At 41.2% G+C, this 19,521-nt stretch overlaps 1 protein-coding gene across 1 annotated transcript in view; it reads right to left on the reverse strand.

Moving 5' to 3' along the window:
- The window catches only part of WNK4 (WNK lysine deficient protein kinase 4), a 177,027-nt gene that overhangs the window by 42,442 nt on the left and 115,064 nt on the right, over positions 1–19,521 (reverse strand). The window contains exon 4 of the mRNA XM_069751905.1: positions 19,040–19,197. Coding sequence (XP_069608006.1) covers positions 19,040–19,197 — 158 coding nt within the window. The remainder of the gene's footprint in view (positions 1–19,039; positions 19,198–19,521) is intronic.

Consider the following 19,521-nt stretch of genomic DNA (forward strand, 5'->3'; position numbering starts at 1 on the left):
CCTAGCGACTCTGTGGAGTTAACAGAGTTTGCTTATACCGCCATATAGCGCCGCCATTTGCCAGCAGCAGGTTCCTCTCCTGCACGGTGGACCCCGGGTTGCGAACGCAACTAATAATACATATATACTCGGTGCATTCCGCCAACCCTAACACTGACCAGAGGCAATAACCTACCGCGATCGTGAAATATTTACCAATCCACGGTCAACTACTAGGCTGTTTACACAGGCAGTCTAATCTTAAGGATGTCCATTAAGCAATCAATAATAAAGGAATCCAGGCACATAGGCTGCCATTGTTCTTGGCAGTGCAAGTCCTGTGCTGTCGAGAACGAGGATCTTATGTGCAGCGCAAAAGCTCATTTCACCTGATAAATTAGTGTTTTGTTAGTTGGTGATCAGCAGCCTGTTTAGTCTGAAAGTTTATCGTGAAATATTCGCAATACTTTTTCAGAGGAAATGGACCTCAAAGGGGTTGTCCAGCCGTAGGCTGCAAGAATACGGTCACTAAATGTACCTGCAGACTTGTGAATTCTCACAACCTGCGCATTGCACACTGGAGATTCTCCGACTGAAAGTATGTCATTTACATGGTCCCGGTTACATTCAGACTAGACATATGTGGCCTCGATCAATGCCCTTGCATTAAGCAAAGCTGCGCACATCTCATCGGCACAAGACCACATGTATGCAAATCGCATACCTGCAGTCACGCACCTGCCGCTCTCGGTGCCAGCATCGTAGAATATTCACAGCGTGCAATGTGAGGGTTCACAAGTCTTCAGTTTCATAAGGTAACTAGAGACTTGCAGCCTAAGGCTAGACAACCTGTTGATACTGGAATACTGTGTGCAGGAAACACACTGCTGCAATATAGAATAAACCTTTATATTTACTCAGCCTGTTCTCTAAACGCTTACACGGTCCCTAGAGACCCTCATTGTGAGTGCAGATCACGGCTCCGAATCCTCTCCACAGTTCCCTCAGCTAATGCCATATGAGACTCCTATGGATCTGTGTTGTGTATCACATGACTACATGTATATTATCAGCACCGTAACCGTGGCAACGCGCGGTAACTGAAGACTACTCAGGACCAATGGAGCTTAAAGCTGTTTTATTGGCCTAATTAATTTAGTGCTGATGTGTTAAACACACAGACAATCTGCAGAAGCACACTGGGTTTTACATAATGCATAGCACTTAAAACACAGACTGACAGGAGGAATCTTATGGGGATTGTATTGTGAAAATAAATCTTAATCCCTGTAGTTCAATTATTTACCTTTGAGGGTTCTTGAAGTAGCAGCTATTTTTCTTACACATTTCTAGAGGGTGTGAATGTGAGGTCCAATTTGTTCCATTTATGACCCGCTGTCTTGTCCTTCATAATGCTTACATTCTTTCTATGAAGCACATTGATTTATGCTAGTACATAAAATGTCAATAAGTAATTTCTCTTTAATAAAATATTATGTGAATTTGTAAGGGCACTGAACATACCTTTTCCCTTTTTTAAGGTATAAAGACTTTGCGGTTGATTCACCAAACACTTTTCAACAGAATTCTACCATAAAACTGTTTAAACTGTTGCAGAGTTGTTGCACTGCTCGAAGGTTTGGCATTCCAGTCATTCTTTAAAAGTGGGTGCAGCTTAGCCGTGAAGGAGTATATTCCTTGTGGTGGCGAATGGCAGCCAAAAGATATGCCACAATCATTGAGGTGCACGCGTCTTATTGAATTTAGTGTGTCTTACTCCAGTAAACTCTTCATCAAGACTGGCATAGTGTCAGAGGGCCTAATAAAAGGGACTTGCGCCAAGGGAGCAGAGTGCAAACAGTAACCTACATTTGATCTGTGCAGTCTTTAGCTTGGAACTTGTCTGTCTGAGGAGAGTAAGTGAACTGGAGGCCAGTGTGGGCTTGTTCATCGTTGGACCATTGGTGGCAGCAGTCGCTTGTCTATCGCAGAAGGAAATGGATTGGAACATGGAGAGAATGTGATGCAAGGTTGGTGGAAATGCTGCACAGTGGTCCAACTCAAAAGTGGACACAGACAGAAGAGGGCCCATGTTCAAGAATAGTATACGAGCCCTTTGCAGTCCAAAATCTCTTCATAAAACACACTTCCACCTGCTTTGGGGAAAGCAGTGGGCCCTCTTAGCTCTTGAGCCCTGTGCGGCTGCGCATGTTGCACCAATGGTACATCTGTCCATAGTCCAACTAGCTCTTCTCGGGATCTCCATTGAACAAGAGTTATCACCCTTATGTGGCTAAGCCTGAAGAGTGTCACTATAAGCAGATAGAGAGATAGCTTAGAGATCTGTCATCCCTTGAGAGTTGTGGTCTTGGTTAGTCTAGCTGTGAAAAGCAGCAGCTTGCGAAACTCAGCACAAGCTGCCACTGAAGCAGTGTTGGCTGGGCACATTGTCAGCCTGGAAAGGGTCACTACAGGGAGTTTGTGGGAATATGAGTGACATTAGGAAGCAGGGAAGCCAAAGAAGATTGAATGGTGATAGACCTATATCCAGAGGAAGCTACTTTAGGTGAGATGCAGTGTTAGACATCAGCCAGGAAGGAAATGGGAACAGCATGTAGTAGGGAGTTCGTTGTTCTGAGACCTGTAGTGAAGTCTGGTTAGTTCAGTCCTGTGGTGCCATTGACTAAGCGCCACTGTAGTAGGAGTGTTTATAGAAAAAGGGCCATGCATAGAAGTGACCCTCCTCCATACTGAAAGTTTTGTTGCAAAGTTGATGTGTTACAGTATTACAAGTTCTACAAACAAAGGTGAAGCATCGCTGTTTAGAAGTCAGTGTGGGATGACAAAGATCAGAGGCTTTTGGGAAGATATCAGGGACTACAGGAAAAAAGTTACAAGTACTGTACGCCAAAGACTGTTCAAGTTGTCTTCTAGAGTAAACTGCATCCACCAAGTGTGTGTGCCTTAGGTCTCCATTAAGCTATCAATCTTTTTGTATCAATGTGTGTTAACAAAAGAAAAGTAAAGATCTTTTGTTTTAATAAACTTTGGGCTGAGACTATTTAAAAGAGAACCACCATTTTAAAAAAATCTTTTAATAAAGTGGTACCAAGTAACTTGGTTTCACAGTTTCTAAATTTCCAAGAATAATACAATGCACAGGATAATACACAGGATAATACAATGCACAAGAATATACAACAATGCAATTACTATTTATTATTTCTTATAAGTTCAGTATTTTCACTCGCTTCCATTTTTTTATAATGGAACATCACACAATCCAGGACCACGATGTTGATCTCTCACCCCGAGTTAAAACTCTAGAAATAGTATAATGGTTAAATAACTATATGTGCACGGGGCTTCAGGAAAATGGCCGCGGGATGCCGCGCATGCGCAGAAGAGATCGCGGCGGCCATTTTCCCAAAGCCGAGTTTGCATCTTGGCTTTGGGAAAATGGCCGCCGTGATCTCTAATGCGCACGCGCGGCATCCCGCGGCCATTTTCCTGAAGCCCCGTGCAACAGAGCACTCCATCTGCGCACGAGCGGCCCCAGGAAGATGGCCGCCCCCACCGATGCAAGGGATTACAGCGCAGATCGCGCGCTGTGTCTTCACGTGGGCGCAGGGAATTCGGACCTTGAACATGCGCACACCACTACGCCACCAACGGAAAGCTGGGGAAGAAAAGAGCGCTGTGAACATGCCCACCTGACCAGACCAGCCTGATTGACAGGCGAAAACGGCGACTTTGGTAATGTATTTCTCAGCATACATGGGGTGACAGGTTCCCTTTAAGAACGGTGTATACAAAAGCTGAAATAAACCAAACTAAAGTCTTGAATCTCAATCCAAAGACACAGGTGAGTGTCCTAATAGGGCTTAAATAGGTTCATGGAGATGACGTCACTGAGCCACACTGGGCAACCTGCAAAACGCAACGTGAAGCATAAAAGATGGCAGAAGACCGATGTGAAGGAAGCCGAGCCCAGGATACTCACGACAGGTGTGTAACACCAATACTTTTGAAGACCAATGATAGTTGGGGGCCTTGTGGAAGATTTTACTTTGGGGGCGATGAGCTTCATGTTACATTACTTGAAGTGCAAAATTCACCCAAAAGACACTTTCAGAATGAAAATATGCACAAAACACCAGACAGGTTCATGTTTTACAATTAAAGTCAGAGTGACTATTTTCCTATATTTACGGGTACTGTTGATTCACCTTATACATTAAAGATGGCTGAGTATATCCTGGTCCGACTGCTGTAACAGCTAACGTTCCTGAAAAATATGTGGTCTGTCCATATGATTCAGTAAAAAATCTAAATGCCCAATCTTGGCTCACAGTAAAGTTGAAGAAAAACTTGGATTGACAAGGCTTAGACTTCAAAGTCAAATCTTAAAGCAACTGAACAACCCTTTACGCAACATTAAGCTGGAAATCTTGTATAAAAAAACAACACTGTCCTAAATCAACTTTAATGTACAGGGTATTATATAAACAAGAATAGTCTTAGGGCTAGTGAGAAGGGCTGACCTCTAAATTGTATGCACCTCACTTGGCCTCAGATAATTCGGAGAACAGCACAGTCAGTCCAGTCCCTGTAAACAATATTTTTTAGCTCTCTCTATGGTTTGTTTTCTCTGGCAACCTAAAGCTCAGGATGAATGCGCAGCTTGTGCTGCCTCGGTTAATAGAGTGGTTCATGGGTTTTAGAGCAGGAGATCATTGGTGAGAGGGAGGGAGTGTCAAGAGCTGCCTACTTGTTGATGCAGGAAACCATAACAGAGACATAAGTCTACCTACGCCTAACAAAAGTAGTGGAACTGATCCTACATAGTCCAGTAACACGCTAAATAAAGGAGCACTTACCTCAATATTACATTTTCAATGCACAAGACTAATAACCACTATATACACTTGGAATATACTAAGACTTAACACTTTCTTAAACTGCACATGTAGTTATTTCCTATTTTATCATTATTAGGATTTGCGTTCTTACAGGGCGAGAATCTGATAAAATTATACAAAGCCTGTAGAAAAGTGTGATCCTGTTACCATGACCCCACGAGCTAAACTACTTTTGGTTCACATATACAGTCCAATTTGTACAATAATCTGATCTGTTTCTCATGTTCTATAACTTGCCATCTACTTTTCTTTAACATTCTACCAGCACTATAAGAGATGGAACTTTCCTAATTTGCCAGCATACATTGCTCTTGCCCTCGTCCAACAGCTGTCCTGCCCTGAGCTGACTCCTATCTCTATAACAAGAAACTAGAACCGAGAGACAAAGACCTGCATCACTTCCATTAATCTGTCTTAGTATCTCTTCAGCTCGAGATGGATTAGGGTCGGTTGACATAGTGTTTGTTGCTACAATTGGTCCCTGTCGGGGCTTAAGTCCTAACCCTCCCCCCGCAAGATAGGCCATTGACTATAATTATGCAGAACAGAGTCAACGTGTGCTCTGTTGTCTTAATTTATGGGTGTATATGCTTATTGGAGGTGGCACCAAGACATAAAATCATATAATGTTAGAATTGGAAGCGACATCCTCTGTCATCGGGTCCAATTCCCTGCTCAATGCAAGATTCACTAAACCATCTGAGACAGATTTCCATTGAAGGAGAACTCACCACCTCTCGTGGCAGCCTGTTACACTAATTGATCACCTTCACTGTCAAAAAGTTTTTCTAAATATCTAATCTGTAGCTTCTCCCTTTCAGTTTTATTCCATTGCTTCTCGTGTTTTCATGTGCAAATGAGAATAAGGATGATCCCTCTACACTGTGACATCGCTTCAGATATTCTCAGACCGCTATTAAGTTTCCTCATAGTCTTCGTTTTTGCAAGCTAAACATTTCCAGATCCTTTCATCGTTCCTCATAGGACATGGTTTGCAGACCGGTCACCATTCTGGTCGCTCTTCTCTGAACTTGCTCCAGTTTGTTGATGTCTTTTTTGCAAGCTAAACATTTCCAGATCCTTTAATCGTTCCTCATAGGACATAGTTTGCAGTCTGCTCATCATCCTGGTCGCTCTTCTCTGAACTTGCTCCACTTTTTTTGTGTTTTTTTAAATGTGGTGCCCAGAACTGGACACAGTATGACCTAGATTCTATGCTTCTGTTAATACATCCCAGAACTGTGTTTGCCTGTTTTGCTGCTGCATCACACTGTTGACTCATGTGCAGTTTTTTGTTCTATTACTATACTCAAGTCTTTTTCACATGTACTGTTGCTTAGCCCTATTCCTCCCATTCTGTAGATGTAATCTTGTATTTCTCCGTGTTAAATACCATTCTATTAGTCGCTGCAAATTGTTCAAGCTTATCTACAACCCCTGGCAAAAATTATGGAATCACCGGCCTCGGAGGATGTTCATTCAGTTGTTTAATTTTGGAGGAAAAAAGCAGATCACAGACATGGCACAAAACTAAAGTCATTTCAAATGGCAACTTTCTGGCTTTAAGAAACACTAAAAGAAATCAAGAACAAAAAATGTTGTAGTCAGTAATGGTTACTTTTTTAGAACAAGTTGAGGGAAAAAATTATGGACTCACTCAATTATGTGGGAAAAAATTATGGAATCACACTGTAAATTTCAATTCCCGAAACTAACAACTGCATCAAATTAGATCTGCTCGTTATTCTGCATCTAAAAAGGAGTGATCACACCTTGGAGAGCTGTTGTACCAAGTCGACTGACATGAATCATGGCTCCAACATGAGAGATGTCAATGGAAACAAAGGAGAGGATTAACAAACTCTTAAAAGAGGGTAAATCATCACGCAATGTTGCAAAAGATATTGGTTGTTCACAGTCAGCTGTGTCTAAAATCTGGACCAAATACAAACAACATGGGAAGGTTGATAAAGGCAAACATACTGGTAGATCAAGGAAGACATCAAAGCGTCAAGACCGGAAACTTAAAGCAATATGTCTCCAAAACAGGAAATGCACAAAAAAAAGAGGAACGAATGGGAGGAAACTAGAGTCAACGTCTGTGACCGAACTGTAAGAAACCGCCTAAAGGAAATGGGATTTACATACAGAAAAGCTAAATGAAAGCCATCATTAACGCCTGAACAGAAAAAAACAAGGTTACAGTGGGCTAAGGAAAAGCAATCGTGGACTGTGGATGACTGGATGAAAGTCATATTCAGTGATGAATCGCGAATCTGCATTGGGCAAGGTGATGATGCTGGAACTTTTGTTTGGTGCAGTTCCAATGAGATTTATAAAGATGACTGCCTGAAGAGAACATGCAAATTTCCACAGTCATTGATGATATGGGGCTGCATGTCAGGTAAAGGCACTGGGGAGATGGCTGTCATTACATCTTCAATAAATGCACAAGTTTATGTTGATATTTTGGACACTTTTTTATCCCACCAATTGAAAGGATGTTTGGGGATGATGAAATCATTTTTCAAAATAACAATGCATCCTGCCATAGAGCAAAAACTGTGAAAATATTCCTTGAAAAAAGACACATAAGGTCAATGTCATGGCCTGCAAATAGTCCGAATCTCAATCCAACTGAAAATCTTTGGTGGAAGTTGAAAAAAATGGTCCATGACAAGGTTCCAACCTGTAAAGCTGATCTGGCAACAGCAATCAGAGAAAGTTGGAGCCAGATTGATGGAGTACTGTTTGACACTCATTAAGTCCATGCCTCAGAGACTGCAAGCTGTTATAAAAGCCAGAGGTGGTGCAACAAAATACTAGTGATGTTTTGAAGTGTTTTTTTGTTTGTTTGTTTTTCATGATTCCATAATTTTTTCCCATATAATTGAGTGAGTCCATAATTTTTTCCCTCTGCTTGTTCTAAAAAAGTAACAAATACTGATTACCACATTTTTTATTCTTGATTTCTTTTAGTGTTTATTAAAGCCAGAAAGTTGCCATTTGAAATGACTTTAGTTTTGTGCCATGTCTGTGATCTGCTTTTTTCCTACAAAATTAAACAACTGAAGGAACATTCTCCAAGGCCGGTGATTCCATAATTTATGCCAGGGGTTGTAGATCCTGCTGAATCATTACTCTGTCTTCTTTAGGCTAAGTGCACACGTTGCAGAATTGCCGCGGAAATTTCCGTGGCAACTATGCAACTCCTGCCGCATGTATATCGCATGCGGAATTGGCATGCGTTTTCCCGCTAAGCACTAGCGTTTTGCAAGCGTAATTAGCTTGCAGAATGCTAGCGTTTTCCAAGCGATCTGTAGCATCGCTTGGAAAGTGATTGACAGGTTGGTCACACTTGTCAGGCATAGTGTTTGACAAGTGTGACCAACTTTTTACTATTGATGCTGCCTATGCAGCATCAATAGTACAAGATAGAGTTTTAAAAATAATAAAAAAAAAAAATCATGATATTCTCACCTTCTGGCGTCCCCCGGCAGGCTTCCCACTCCTCGCGATGCTCCAGTCCCAGTAATGCTTTGCGGCATGACCCCAGATGATGTAGCGGTCTCGTGAGACCGCTATGTCATCACAGGTCATTTTCACAATGCATTACTGGGAGCTGAGCGTCGCGAGGAGCGGGAAGCCTGCCGGGGGAGCGTTTTTTTTCCGCGTTTTTATAGCGAAAAAACGCGAAAAGACATGAACGTGTGCACATAGCCTTAGTGTTTAGTGTTAGCTATCCCTCCTAGCTGCTCAGAGAACGGGCAGGGCTCATCCGGGATTTTAACCTGGGAATTATCGCACCCTAAGCAAGAATCATACTCCTAATTAATATAGTTTTTCATAACCCTTTCAATTTTTCAACAGTTGCATTCTTTATAATGCGGTCTACTCTACTCTAATAGGAAAAGACATACATTTTTCTAGCTCAATTTTGAGGAAAAAAATATCACCTCACGTGGAATTTAATTTATTGCAGATCTGACAAGTTGCAACCGGCTCTTAGGGTTCAGAACTTCTTGGAATCAAATTATACTGATCTGAATGACGTGATTAGAGGATCTTAAGAAGAAGATGAAATAATCATAATTGTCTAAATTATTACAGACTTAATTTATGTTGGTGCATGAGCTGAAGAATCCTTTGTGATTAATGGCTAAAGTAATTACATATCTAGCTGGCATTTCTTGTAATATTTACCACGTTTCAGCTCTTGATATGCCGCTGTTTTCCGTGAAACGCGATATCAGCACTATGTTCACCCCTGGAAAACCAGCACATAAAACACATACCCCTGGTGCCGCGGTGCAAACAGCCTTTACTTGGTCTAGTTCAAGCTGGTATGAATTTACTCAAAAGTTGCAATAATCATTATTGGTGTATTACATATAATTAAAGAGTTATTGCAAAAAACAATATAACCTCTAGCAAAGGCTAGGGGAGGCTTGCTGACTGCTGGGGGTCCAATCGCTGAGGCTCTTCTTGGGATCCCACCATGAATTGATCCCTCCTTTGCTGGGAACCCATTTTGAATGGAGCAATGCACATGCGCTCAATGCACCTCAACGCACCTCCTTTCCATTCATTGTCTATGAGTTTGTCTGAAAAAGCTGAATGCAGTGCTCGTCTTTCCAATAGAAAATGAATGGGGTGGAGGTCATGCTTGTATACCTCCAAATCAAGAATTTGGCTCATAGAGCCCCATTACTGAGGTTTCAAAACTCCAATTTAAGGATCACAGGGGGTTTTGTGCATAGGGTATATAAATAATCCTTTAGGCTATGTTCACACATTGTGTTTTTGCAGCATTTTTTTGCAGTTTTTTTGCAACTTAAAAGCTGTTTTGCTTTTTAAACCATGCACACGTTTGCTTTTTCTTTTCCTGATTGTATTAGAAGACTGAGTTTTTGAAATCTGTCTCATGACAATTTTTTCACTGTTTTTGCAGAGTTTTTTTTGCCCATAGAAAGCAATGAGAAAGTGAAAAAAAAACACAATGGTGTTCTTCACTGCATTTTTTAAAGTGTTTAAGGCCAATAAAACTAAATTTATTAAAGATGCAGTGTAGAAAAAACTCACATGTAATCCGCACCCCAAAAAACTCTATAAAAACCAAGTACAAAAAAGGCTGTAAAAACACAGCAAAAATTTGCATTTTGGATGCAGTGTTTTTCTTGCCAAGACAGCAGGTTTTGGTTGCAGAAATAAAGCTGCAAAAACGCTGCATGACACGGTCTCAAGGTAGTACAACTCCTGTAATAAATGCATTGCAGAGGACTTTCCAAGATGCTTAACAGGACATGATATTTTTTTCTGGTATTATTCGACACTTATTTTCATCCTCGGATTCACAGATACCTTCCATGATTGATAGAGTAGAACTAGTGGTGGCCACAAACAGAAGAGGGCACCTGTGTAAGCACTTTATATGGGGCCTTTGTGGTCTAATATCTCATCATGATGCACAATTCCAAGTGTTTTGGAGGTGTAGTGTGGCCCCCGACCTCTTGGGCCCCTGTTGTATGTCCACCCCTGTGTAGAACCATACATGACTTATGTTGCTGAATCCCAACGTTTGGTCAGTTAGACCAGAGGTCCCCAACTCCAGTCCTCAAGGCTCACCAACAGGTCATGTTTTCAGGATTTCCTTAGTCTTGCCCAGGTAATAATTGCATCACCTGTGCAATGCAAAGGAAATCCTGAAAACATGACCTGTTGGTGGGCCTTGAGGACTGGAGTTGGGGACCTCTGGGTTAGACAACATATACACTTTTAGGTAAAGAGTTCTTTGTTTCCCCATAAATTTGATTTATTTCCAACTTTCTTGCTAATACATGATAAATTGCTTCCATTTCTGTACGTTCTGCAAAAATCTTGAAATATATGTGGTTGGATATTGCCAAACCTGCAACAGTCCACAGCTGCAGCTTTAAAGCCCGGTCTCCAGGTGCGCGGATGGCTAGGGACTAATTAAAATCTGATAAAGCAGAGAAGGTCGTCTCTGTGCCGAGCTTTCTCCCGCTTTTCATTTATGGTCTATTTATAAATGTTTATCATCCAAACCTGCTTTCCTGTCCTGAACTTCCCAAACCTGGTCGGACCTTTTCCTGTAAACACGGCATTCCAAATATGATTCCCCTGCCGCTGCTCGGAGCTTCTTCCCACAGCTACAAAAGCCTTCCATGCCATTTATCAGCTGCTCACAAGGAAGGAGGAAAATCTCCAAACTCACTGTCAGATTAGGCTATGTTCACACACTGCGGATTTTGCTGCGTATCCGCAGCAGTTTTCCCTGAGTTTACAGTACAATGTAAACCTAAGGGAAACGCAATCCGCAGTGCACATGCTGCGGAAAAAAATGCGCGGAAACGCAGCGGTTTACATTCCGCAGCATGTCAATTCTTTGTGCGGAATCCGCAGCGGTTTTACACCTACTCCATAATAGAAAACCGCAATGGAATCCGCACCAAAACCGCGGTAAATCCGCAGGAAAAACGCAGCATTTTTGCCCTGCGGATTTATCAAATCCGCTGCGGAAAAATCCGCAGAGGACCATTCTACGTGTGCACATAGCCTAAAACTTTCCTTCTCTTCTTCAGCTCAGAATGGCAGACAGAAAATTAGTGTGAAAAATGGGAACTTCATCCTCACTCTGTCAAATGACATCAGACCGGCAGAACTACAATGCTCAGACACGAAAAAAATCACAACGATCATATACTTAGCAGTGTGTTTGTACCATGCACAGATTAGGTTAGGCTATGTGACCAATAGTTTCTCCATTCAGAAAATTTTGCGAAATTAAAGAATAAGGTCGGTATGAAAAATCATCTGAGTTTCATCAAGAAAACTCAGACGATTTTCAACTGACTTTCAACCGTGTGTCCCTTTTTTTTTTTACATCAGTGAGATCTGTTTTCATACATCTACACTAAAAAATGTACATTATCAAATACAGTTTTCCAGGTTTATGATAGAAATGAATCGGTAAAAAAATCGGATGCCACTCAATGTTCCTCGTGGGATCTTTTTTTTTTTTTAACTCACCCATAGACTTGAATGGGTGAGTCTCATGCCAGACTTGATATAAGGTCATTAAATACTTAAACCATATATGGCGAAAATACAAAACTTTATTAGAATCAAGAATTGGTGCGCAGCGGAAATAAAGAGAGACAGGGGCACATGCTGAATAAATAATGAAATATAGAAAAAGGAGGCCTGTTTTGTATGAATAACAACAATGACCATCTAGCCACATTCTGGGATGAAACCCATAAAAAAATAGTAAAACAGATAAGATCACAACTATAAGTACCCAGTGGTATTTGTGAAAATATTGATTACTGTAGATAGAGGTAATACAGATGGTAGTGTATCTGAAACAGGACCTCCTGAAAGAGTGTTGTTCAGGAGCTCCTCAGGGGTGGGCACCACTTTCATTTAGGAGGTTCTCAGTGGGGGGGGAGGGCCTCTAGCATTCAATAGATCCTCAGGGGTGGTCTCCAATTCTTGATTCGAATAAAGCTGTTTTGTATTTTCACAATATACGTCTTACGTATTTAATGACTTTATATTAGAAAGAGACCTGGGCAAATAAATACTGTTGTCCTTTTCTGTTGTGTTAATCCTTGAATTTTTGGTGGAATTTTTATTCCTCTTTTTGTGGCTTTGCTAATATATTAAAATGACAATATTGTTTATAGGTATATATATCATTTTAGAGTTGTTCTGATACGGTCACTAGGTGGCGGTGTTTTATTGATATACCTCTATATGGCTTTTATTTATATTATCGGAACAATCCATGTGACACCTTCCATTTATCACATATACTGTATTGTTGTTCTAAAAAAATCCATTATGTTTTAATACAAAGATACAAAACATAAGAAAAAAAAAGACCCATTCCCGTTAAGTGATTTAAAGCACAATGTCACGGCTAATGAATGTATCAAATAAAGTTGCCATAATTTCTTCTTTTGTGTCCTAATTACTGATTAAATCTCTGCCAGTAGAAGATTAAAAGATTATCTAAAGACTACTTAGAACTCTCCCAATGTTTTTTATTTTTCCCTTGGGTCTAAATTACTTCTTGTTACGGCAAAAGACAAATGTGCTGCCCACTATTCTACTCCCATATTCGTCGGAATGGCAGATCTAGGGCTTACCAGCAACATGAGACGGCACTACAGAGCGCTTTCTGTGTCTGTGCCAACTTCAGGAGCAATCAGCATTAGACTGGTCCTTACTGCTCTCGGAGCAGTACCAAGCAGACACACACACATCCGCATTTTCTCCGAACTGCAGGCTATTAAGCTGATTGCATCAAAATATATAGGCTTGAAGTTTCCATTCCATTAATAAGTAATTACAGCCGTGCTCCAGGGTTAGTTTGTTTTGGAACGGACGCAAAGTATAAAAACTTGGTGTTTGCCAGAAAAACCCTTTCGATGCCAGGTTAGAAATTGAGATGAAGAACAAATGACTCCTTTAAGAAAAAAAAATCTAGAATATATTGTAGTGTTGTCTGTCACTATGAAAAATACTCCTCTGAAACAGTATAATGACTGAATAGCTAACGAGACAGAAGATCGACTCAGCAAATATGGAAAAGACACTGTTTTTGGCACATGTATCCTCCCATATTAATAATATAATGCATATTATTGAACTTGACCACAGTCTCTATCCTCTCTCCAGTGTTGGGGATGGACAGCGAATTCGGTTTGTCTGGGTATGCTTTTTCTAATTAGCTGACATTCCTCTTGTTTGGTATGAACATGGCATACGTGGCCTACATACTCTTGTCTCCAATATTTGAGAAAAAAAGACAAAGGCCTGGAGTAATACTCCAGCTATGCCTCACACTGTCTACATGCCAGCAAGGCAAGCAGGCAAGGTACAGTGGCTCCAATTCAAAGCAATTTCACGATTAATTTGCTTTGAAAAGTCACAGAATATTGGTGCAACTTTGTGTTGCGCAAGATTTTTGCAACTTTTGGAGTTTTCACGCCACTTTCTCCTAGCTCAACCAAAATGGGTGGAACGGGGCGCGATTCCACAGCTCATCGAATTCATGATGAGCTACGGGTGCTCCTTACGCCAGAAACCTTACTGCAGTTGGAGCTATAGACTAGAATAGAATTTTTGGAGTGGTGCACAGGAGCGTATGCCGCACACCTGTTCATGAATCAGGAGCATCTGACTCCACCACACCCCTCATCAGGACCAGTGAGAAAATCACGCAAAGGGCAGGTGCGATCTGATGTTTTGACCAAGGTCCAAAAAAAAAAAATTGCTGCATGCTTGAGTTTGATCCGATATTTGGATCGCAGTCGGACATGCTCGTCCATGAATGTGTTGAAACCTTTGGACCGAACTTGGATAACATCTGAGTGCAGTCCGAGTTCCAGGCCTCACAGAATGGAGAAGATGGAGACACTTTTTTCTCCATCTTCTCATCCACGAGAATTGGATCACACTGTGATCACATTGTGATCAAACTCGGAAAAGAGTTTGATGAGAGTGTCATTTGTATAGTTGTCCTAATTCTCTTGGATGAGAGAATCTACGATTTTAGTAAGTGTAGACTGCAGGTTGATCTTGAGACTTACAAATGGACACTATTACCCATTCACAGCTCTACTTCATAAGCTGTAAAATATGTATTCATTTTACAGGTGTTATCAAAGGTTTTAAAATTGATGGCCTGTCCTTAAGCCCAGGGAGGTGAAAAAAAATAAAAGAAAACATACTCACTTCCTGGACTGGTGGCTTCTATGTACTTAGTGTTGCATTTCCTGCCAGTCTCCTATGATCAATATCTGGTGATGGCATCAAATTAGGTTTGATGCCGATCTACAGCCATTAATTGGTTGCAGTGCATTAATTGTCCTCTTGGAAAAAACGCTGCTTCTTCTGCTCAGACGAGATGTGAACGCTGATTGGGTGCAGTGCTCACATAATGCCCCGCCAGATGCTAATGCCAGGAGACAATTGAGGGTTACAGTGCTGAGTACAGACAGCGGTAGTCCGCTTTTTTCTTTTACTTCACCTCCTTGGCCCCATTAGTAAAGAGTTGTCCAGAAGTGGACAATCCCTTTAATAACGTTCAGGATAAGATAAACTAAAATGGAGCTAGATTTCACATTCTTCTAAAATGCCAAGCAACAAGGATCTGTGCTTGAGAGATAATTGTTATCTGCTCTGCATATTGTATAATCAGATACCAGCATGGTCTCATACATTCATTAATGCAAGGTTAATAAAATCAGGCAGTGTGTAATCAGATAATAGCCATTGCTGCATCTGGCTTGGGATGAATTCTCCATGAAAACTGGCTTCGCTCTGCTCCACTAATCAAACTTATGTGCCTTGATTGTACAAAAGACATCTGATGGACTAAACCTAAATCAATAACAAGATGGAACTGGAGACCTGGTGGATATGGAGGGCCACAAATTACGAGATTACAGGGGTCAGTAAAGGGTGAAATATTTCTGGAAATTATTCTGTTTAATGAAAGTAAAATTATCCATCATTCACTGCTTGTTAACCATCTTGCCTTTGAAAATGTCTTTAATTGGGTTGCCTTACAACATCGCCTTTTTTCTTTTATAACCTGAAAATCAGAAGAGCGATAAAAATAATGGGATCCCTACTGTAAAACAAAAACCCCTTATGTAAACTTCTACCGTACCCCTAATGTAAAATAATGGTAGGAAAAATAGCCGTAATTCCCAGTGTGAGGCAGTGACTCATGTCACAAATAGGGGTCGCTGTGTCTTCTCCCCAGGTTGTGCGTGCAGACGGATGAAGTCCATAGGTGTACATGGGAGTCACGGATTTCCGATCCGGGTTTTTCATGTGGCTGAAGGCCAAAGGTTTGTGTGTGTTAAAAGCCCTGCAGTAAGGGGTATAAATGTGTCAGGTGTGTGAGGTACACGTCAGTGTCAGTCTGGTGTGTGCTGCTGTGCAGAGCAGAGGCCTGCAGAGCGCTGGCTAAGTGCATGGAGGCACAGGCCAGCGGAGCCAGCACCCAGGGCAGCTGAAAAGCCTGGCACCCGCAGTGTATACAGTGATGCAAGTCATCCATGGTACTGGTCTCGGATTTGGACAGTCCTGTGCCCGGAGGTGGATGTTCTGTGCCCGAAGGAGTCGGATGTGGACAGTCCTGTGCCCGGAGGTGGATGTCTTGTGCCCGAAAGAGGACTAGCATGTGTAATTTATTGCAAACAGGTGGATATGGTGCCCGGCTGCTATCCGAAGGATATCCTGGACTGTGTACGACTGTGTGAGTAAAGAGACTGTGATACAGCGATGCATGACACCCACGAGAACTAGTCAGAGGAAGGCTGGTGTGTGTAATGTCTGCAACATATGAGGCTGTGTGTATAGAGACTGTAATATGGAGTGCGGTCGCCCAGGGAAACTGGACAAGGGAAGTCTGGCCTGTTTAGGGACCGCAATCTAAAGCCATATGATATGTATTGCTATGAACTGGTGTAAACTGATAATATACCCTGAAGTTATATGCATTTGTGTGAATTGGACTTTAATGGTCTGAGGAAACACATTAAAGAGACTTTTGTGTTGGAACTTTGTGGGTCACTGCCTCTTCACTGCATACGATGCTACTACAATCTTACACCAGTTATATCTGTAGAGCAGCCCGAGCATTCCTGGTCTTTCTCTGTGGACTTAAGTGAGAGTGTTAGGAATAGAAATGGTGATTTGGCTGTTTCTGGCAACCCCATTCATGTCTCTATATGGCTTAATTGGTAAAAAAAAACAAAAAAAAAACAAGTTGAAGAGGAAGACCAGCAACTCAATGGCTTGATAAAATCAAAATAATGGAGGAGAAGACCCTGGTGGACCTATCTAGTAATAAATGACATGGATTCAAGCTCACCGTTGATATTAACCCAATCTGTTCTGGGCTCTGACACTGGTTCTGGTACGGTCTAGATAACTGAGTAATGAAGGAGGAAATCATGCTCTGTGAACTTTGAATAAAGAAAAATCTGTTCATAGAGCTAGATTTCATTCTTCATTATTGGACCATCCGCTCCTCCGTTGTAATGTCCGGGGAGGAGGGGGCGGAGTTCCGGACGCACATGCGCACTCGGAAATGGTGGACTTGACACGCAAAAAAAGTTACATGTAATGTTTTTTTGTGCCGACTGTCTGCCAAAACATGACGCATCCATCGCACGACGGATGCGACGTGTGGCAATACGTCGCAATGCGTCGCTAATGCAAGTCTATGGAGGAAAAACGCATCCTGCGGGCACCTTTGCAGGATGCGTATTTTCTCCAACGCATTGCGACATACGCCAAACAACGCTAGTGTGAAAGTAGCCTTATAGCGACATACATGGCAGTGAGAAGGAATGGGGGCATGGCTGAGCTCTTGAGTCACAAATAGAGGATTTTTTTACATATTTTTCAGTTTTAATTTTAAATTAGGATAAAAATAGGATATGAAGGAGAAGATTAATGGAGGAATTGTTGGGAGATTTTCAGTGTTTAGTGTTCCTTTAAGGCTTAAAGTTTAAGCGGTTAACCCATGTCTCATTGATGGAATTACGTGAAATGTGACTTGGTTGCTATATTTGTCTTTTTGGGTTTATTATCTCTGTAAATCTACTTTGACTTATTTGACTTCTTTCCTGTGACACAGCCAGCGAGCATCTGACTAGTTAGCTCTTACTTTGTATGAAGCAGCCATTCTCCTACCCTAGAACATTGTACACCATGGAGGGAACAAACCTTTCTTTCTCCCCTTATCTAATATTCTTATCGAGTCTTAATTACATTTTCTACTAACAGTTTCATTAGACTAATGCGGTGAAATCTTCCATCTGTGCAATGCAATAACCATAGCCACTCGCCACCAAACTTATAAAACATTTCTCGTCATATACACAGGGAAATAAAACATCCTTCATCCTAAGAAAGCACTATCTATAATACTAACGGTATGTATTTACACTGCCCATATATCCTCGCTCTTGCCTGCCGCAGGCTATGCATGCAAATTACGCAGATAGTCCGCAGACAGAGTATAAATATTATACAGCTTCAGTCACCAGAACAACATCAATACCAGCAAAAAATTCCTAACCTTGATTAATGGTCGATTATAGAAATTTTTATGTTGGATTTTTTTCATTCTAAATTTCGCACCCAATGTGCCCGAAGATGGATCAGTGTTGGTACTGTGATACGCAGCAGAATTTCCACCTGCCACTACCGTAAAACGTAGAAACCATGGAAAATGAAAATCTGCGCACCTAACTGGAGCGGCAAGTGGACATTGTTGTATTGTGGCTTTGTACAATGTTGGAATATGGCAATAATAGAAGACCATGGAGCTTTGCTGGTTCTCTGCATGGCTCAAATTTTATATAAGGAGGTTTTTTAATGGGCCTAAGGCTCTGTACGGGAGGGATTCCATGTGCTCCTTCTTTGCGTGCGAGGCCTGAGGATTAATATTACTGACACCTGTAATTGTATTTCTATAAACATATCAAATATCTAAAATTCTTCTGCAATACCTGAAGGGACAATTGAAAATACTTTCGGTGAGCAAAATTTAATAGGAAATATCTACAGGAGACCACAACCACCAATAGAAGGTGGTTCAATACCCAGGTCTCTCACCATTAACTAAAGCCAAAGTTATTTTCAACAAAACTATTGGGGACGGCGGGATGCACTGACTAAACATAGGATACTATGGATCGCCAATGGTCCTCCTTTTCAAACAGCTGATGGGGCAAAGAGTCAGCACGGACGGCATCTGCTAAGGATTTCTGGAATGTAAACTAGTTGAATATGACAAGTCTGACTGTATAAATGTTATCTATACATACATACTTATATATGTAACCAAATACAATGTGTGTAGTTCCCCTACCCTAAACTGCACATAGGTTTAGTGGATGACATGGTTTAATATTTTAATATGTGCTATATGTGATAATCATATGGATAATTTTATGCAATAACATATTCTGAAACATATTTAATACTATTCTTTGAACTGCAATTTTGCTCCCAAATCTTTCTCAAGAATTTCAACATTTACGATCACCTATATGTGAATATATCTGGTCGTGGGTACTCACTGAGGTCACCTTGCGGTATATTTGAGCGGCATTCTGGCATTCAGAATAGGGATATTCAGAGGTGGCCATCTCCAGCATGCACATGCCAAAGGCATAGACATCAACTGCTTCATCATACTTCTCTTCATACATCTCTGGGGCCATAAATTCTGGCGTGCCTGCGGATATTAAACACATTAAATTCATGTTTTAAGAAAAACTTTTAAGAGCGAATATTAGTTTTTAATTATTTCAAATTACTGTTAACTTGCTCACATGGCACATTCATGCCCAGACTGGCAATCTGGAAATGTAGGTTTTTGCCAGTAATAATGATATAATGATATAATTTGAGATTATTAATGTACTTGTCTAGACAATGAATGTTTACCACGATGGGCAGTATAATCCGAGTCCGCCTACAAATACAGCTCTACAGTAATTCATTTCGTTAACAGGTGATCTATCTCCTCTTCTGCCATGGACTCAGGATGGTAGAGGTG

Source organism: Ranitomeya imitator, chromosome 2 (genome assembly GCF_032444005.1).
Source record: "Ranitomeya imitator isolate aRanImi1 chromosome 2, aRanImi1.pri, whole genome shotgun sequence".
Lineage (NCBI taxonomy): Eukaryota > Metazoa > Chordata > Amphibia > Anura > Dendrobatidae > Ranitomeya > Ranitomeya imitator.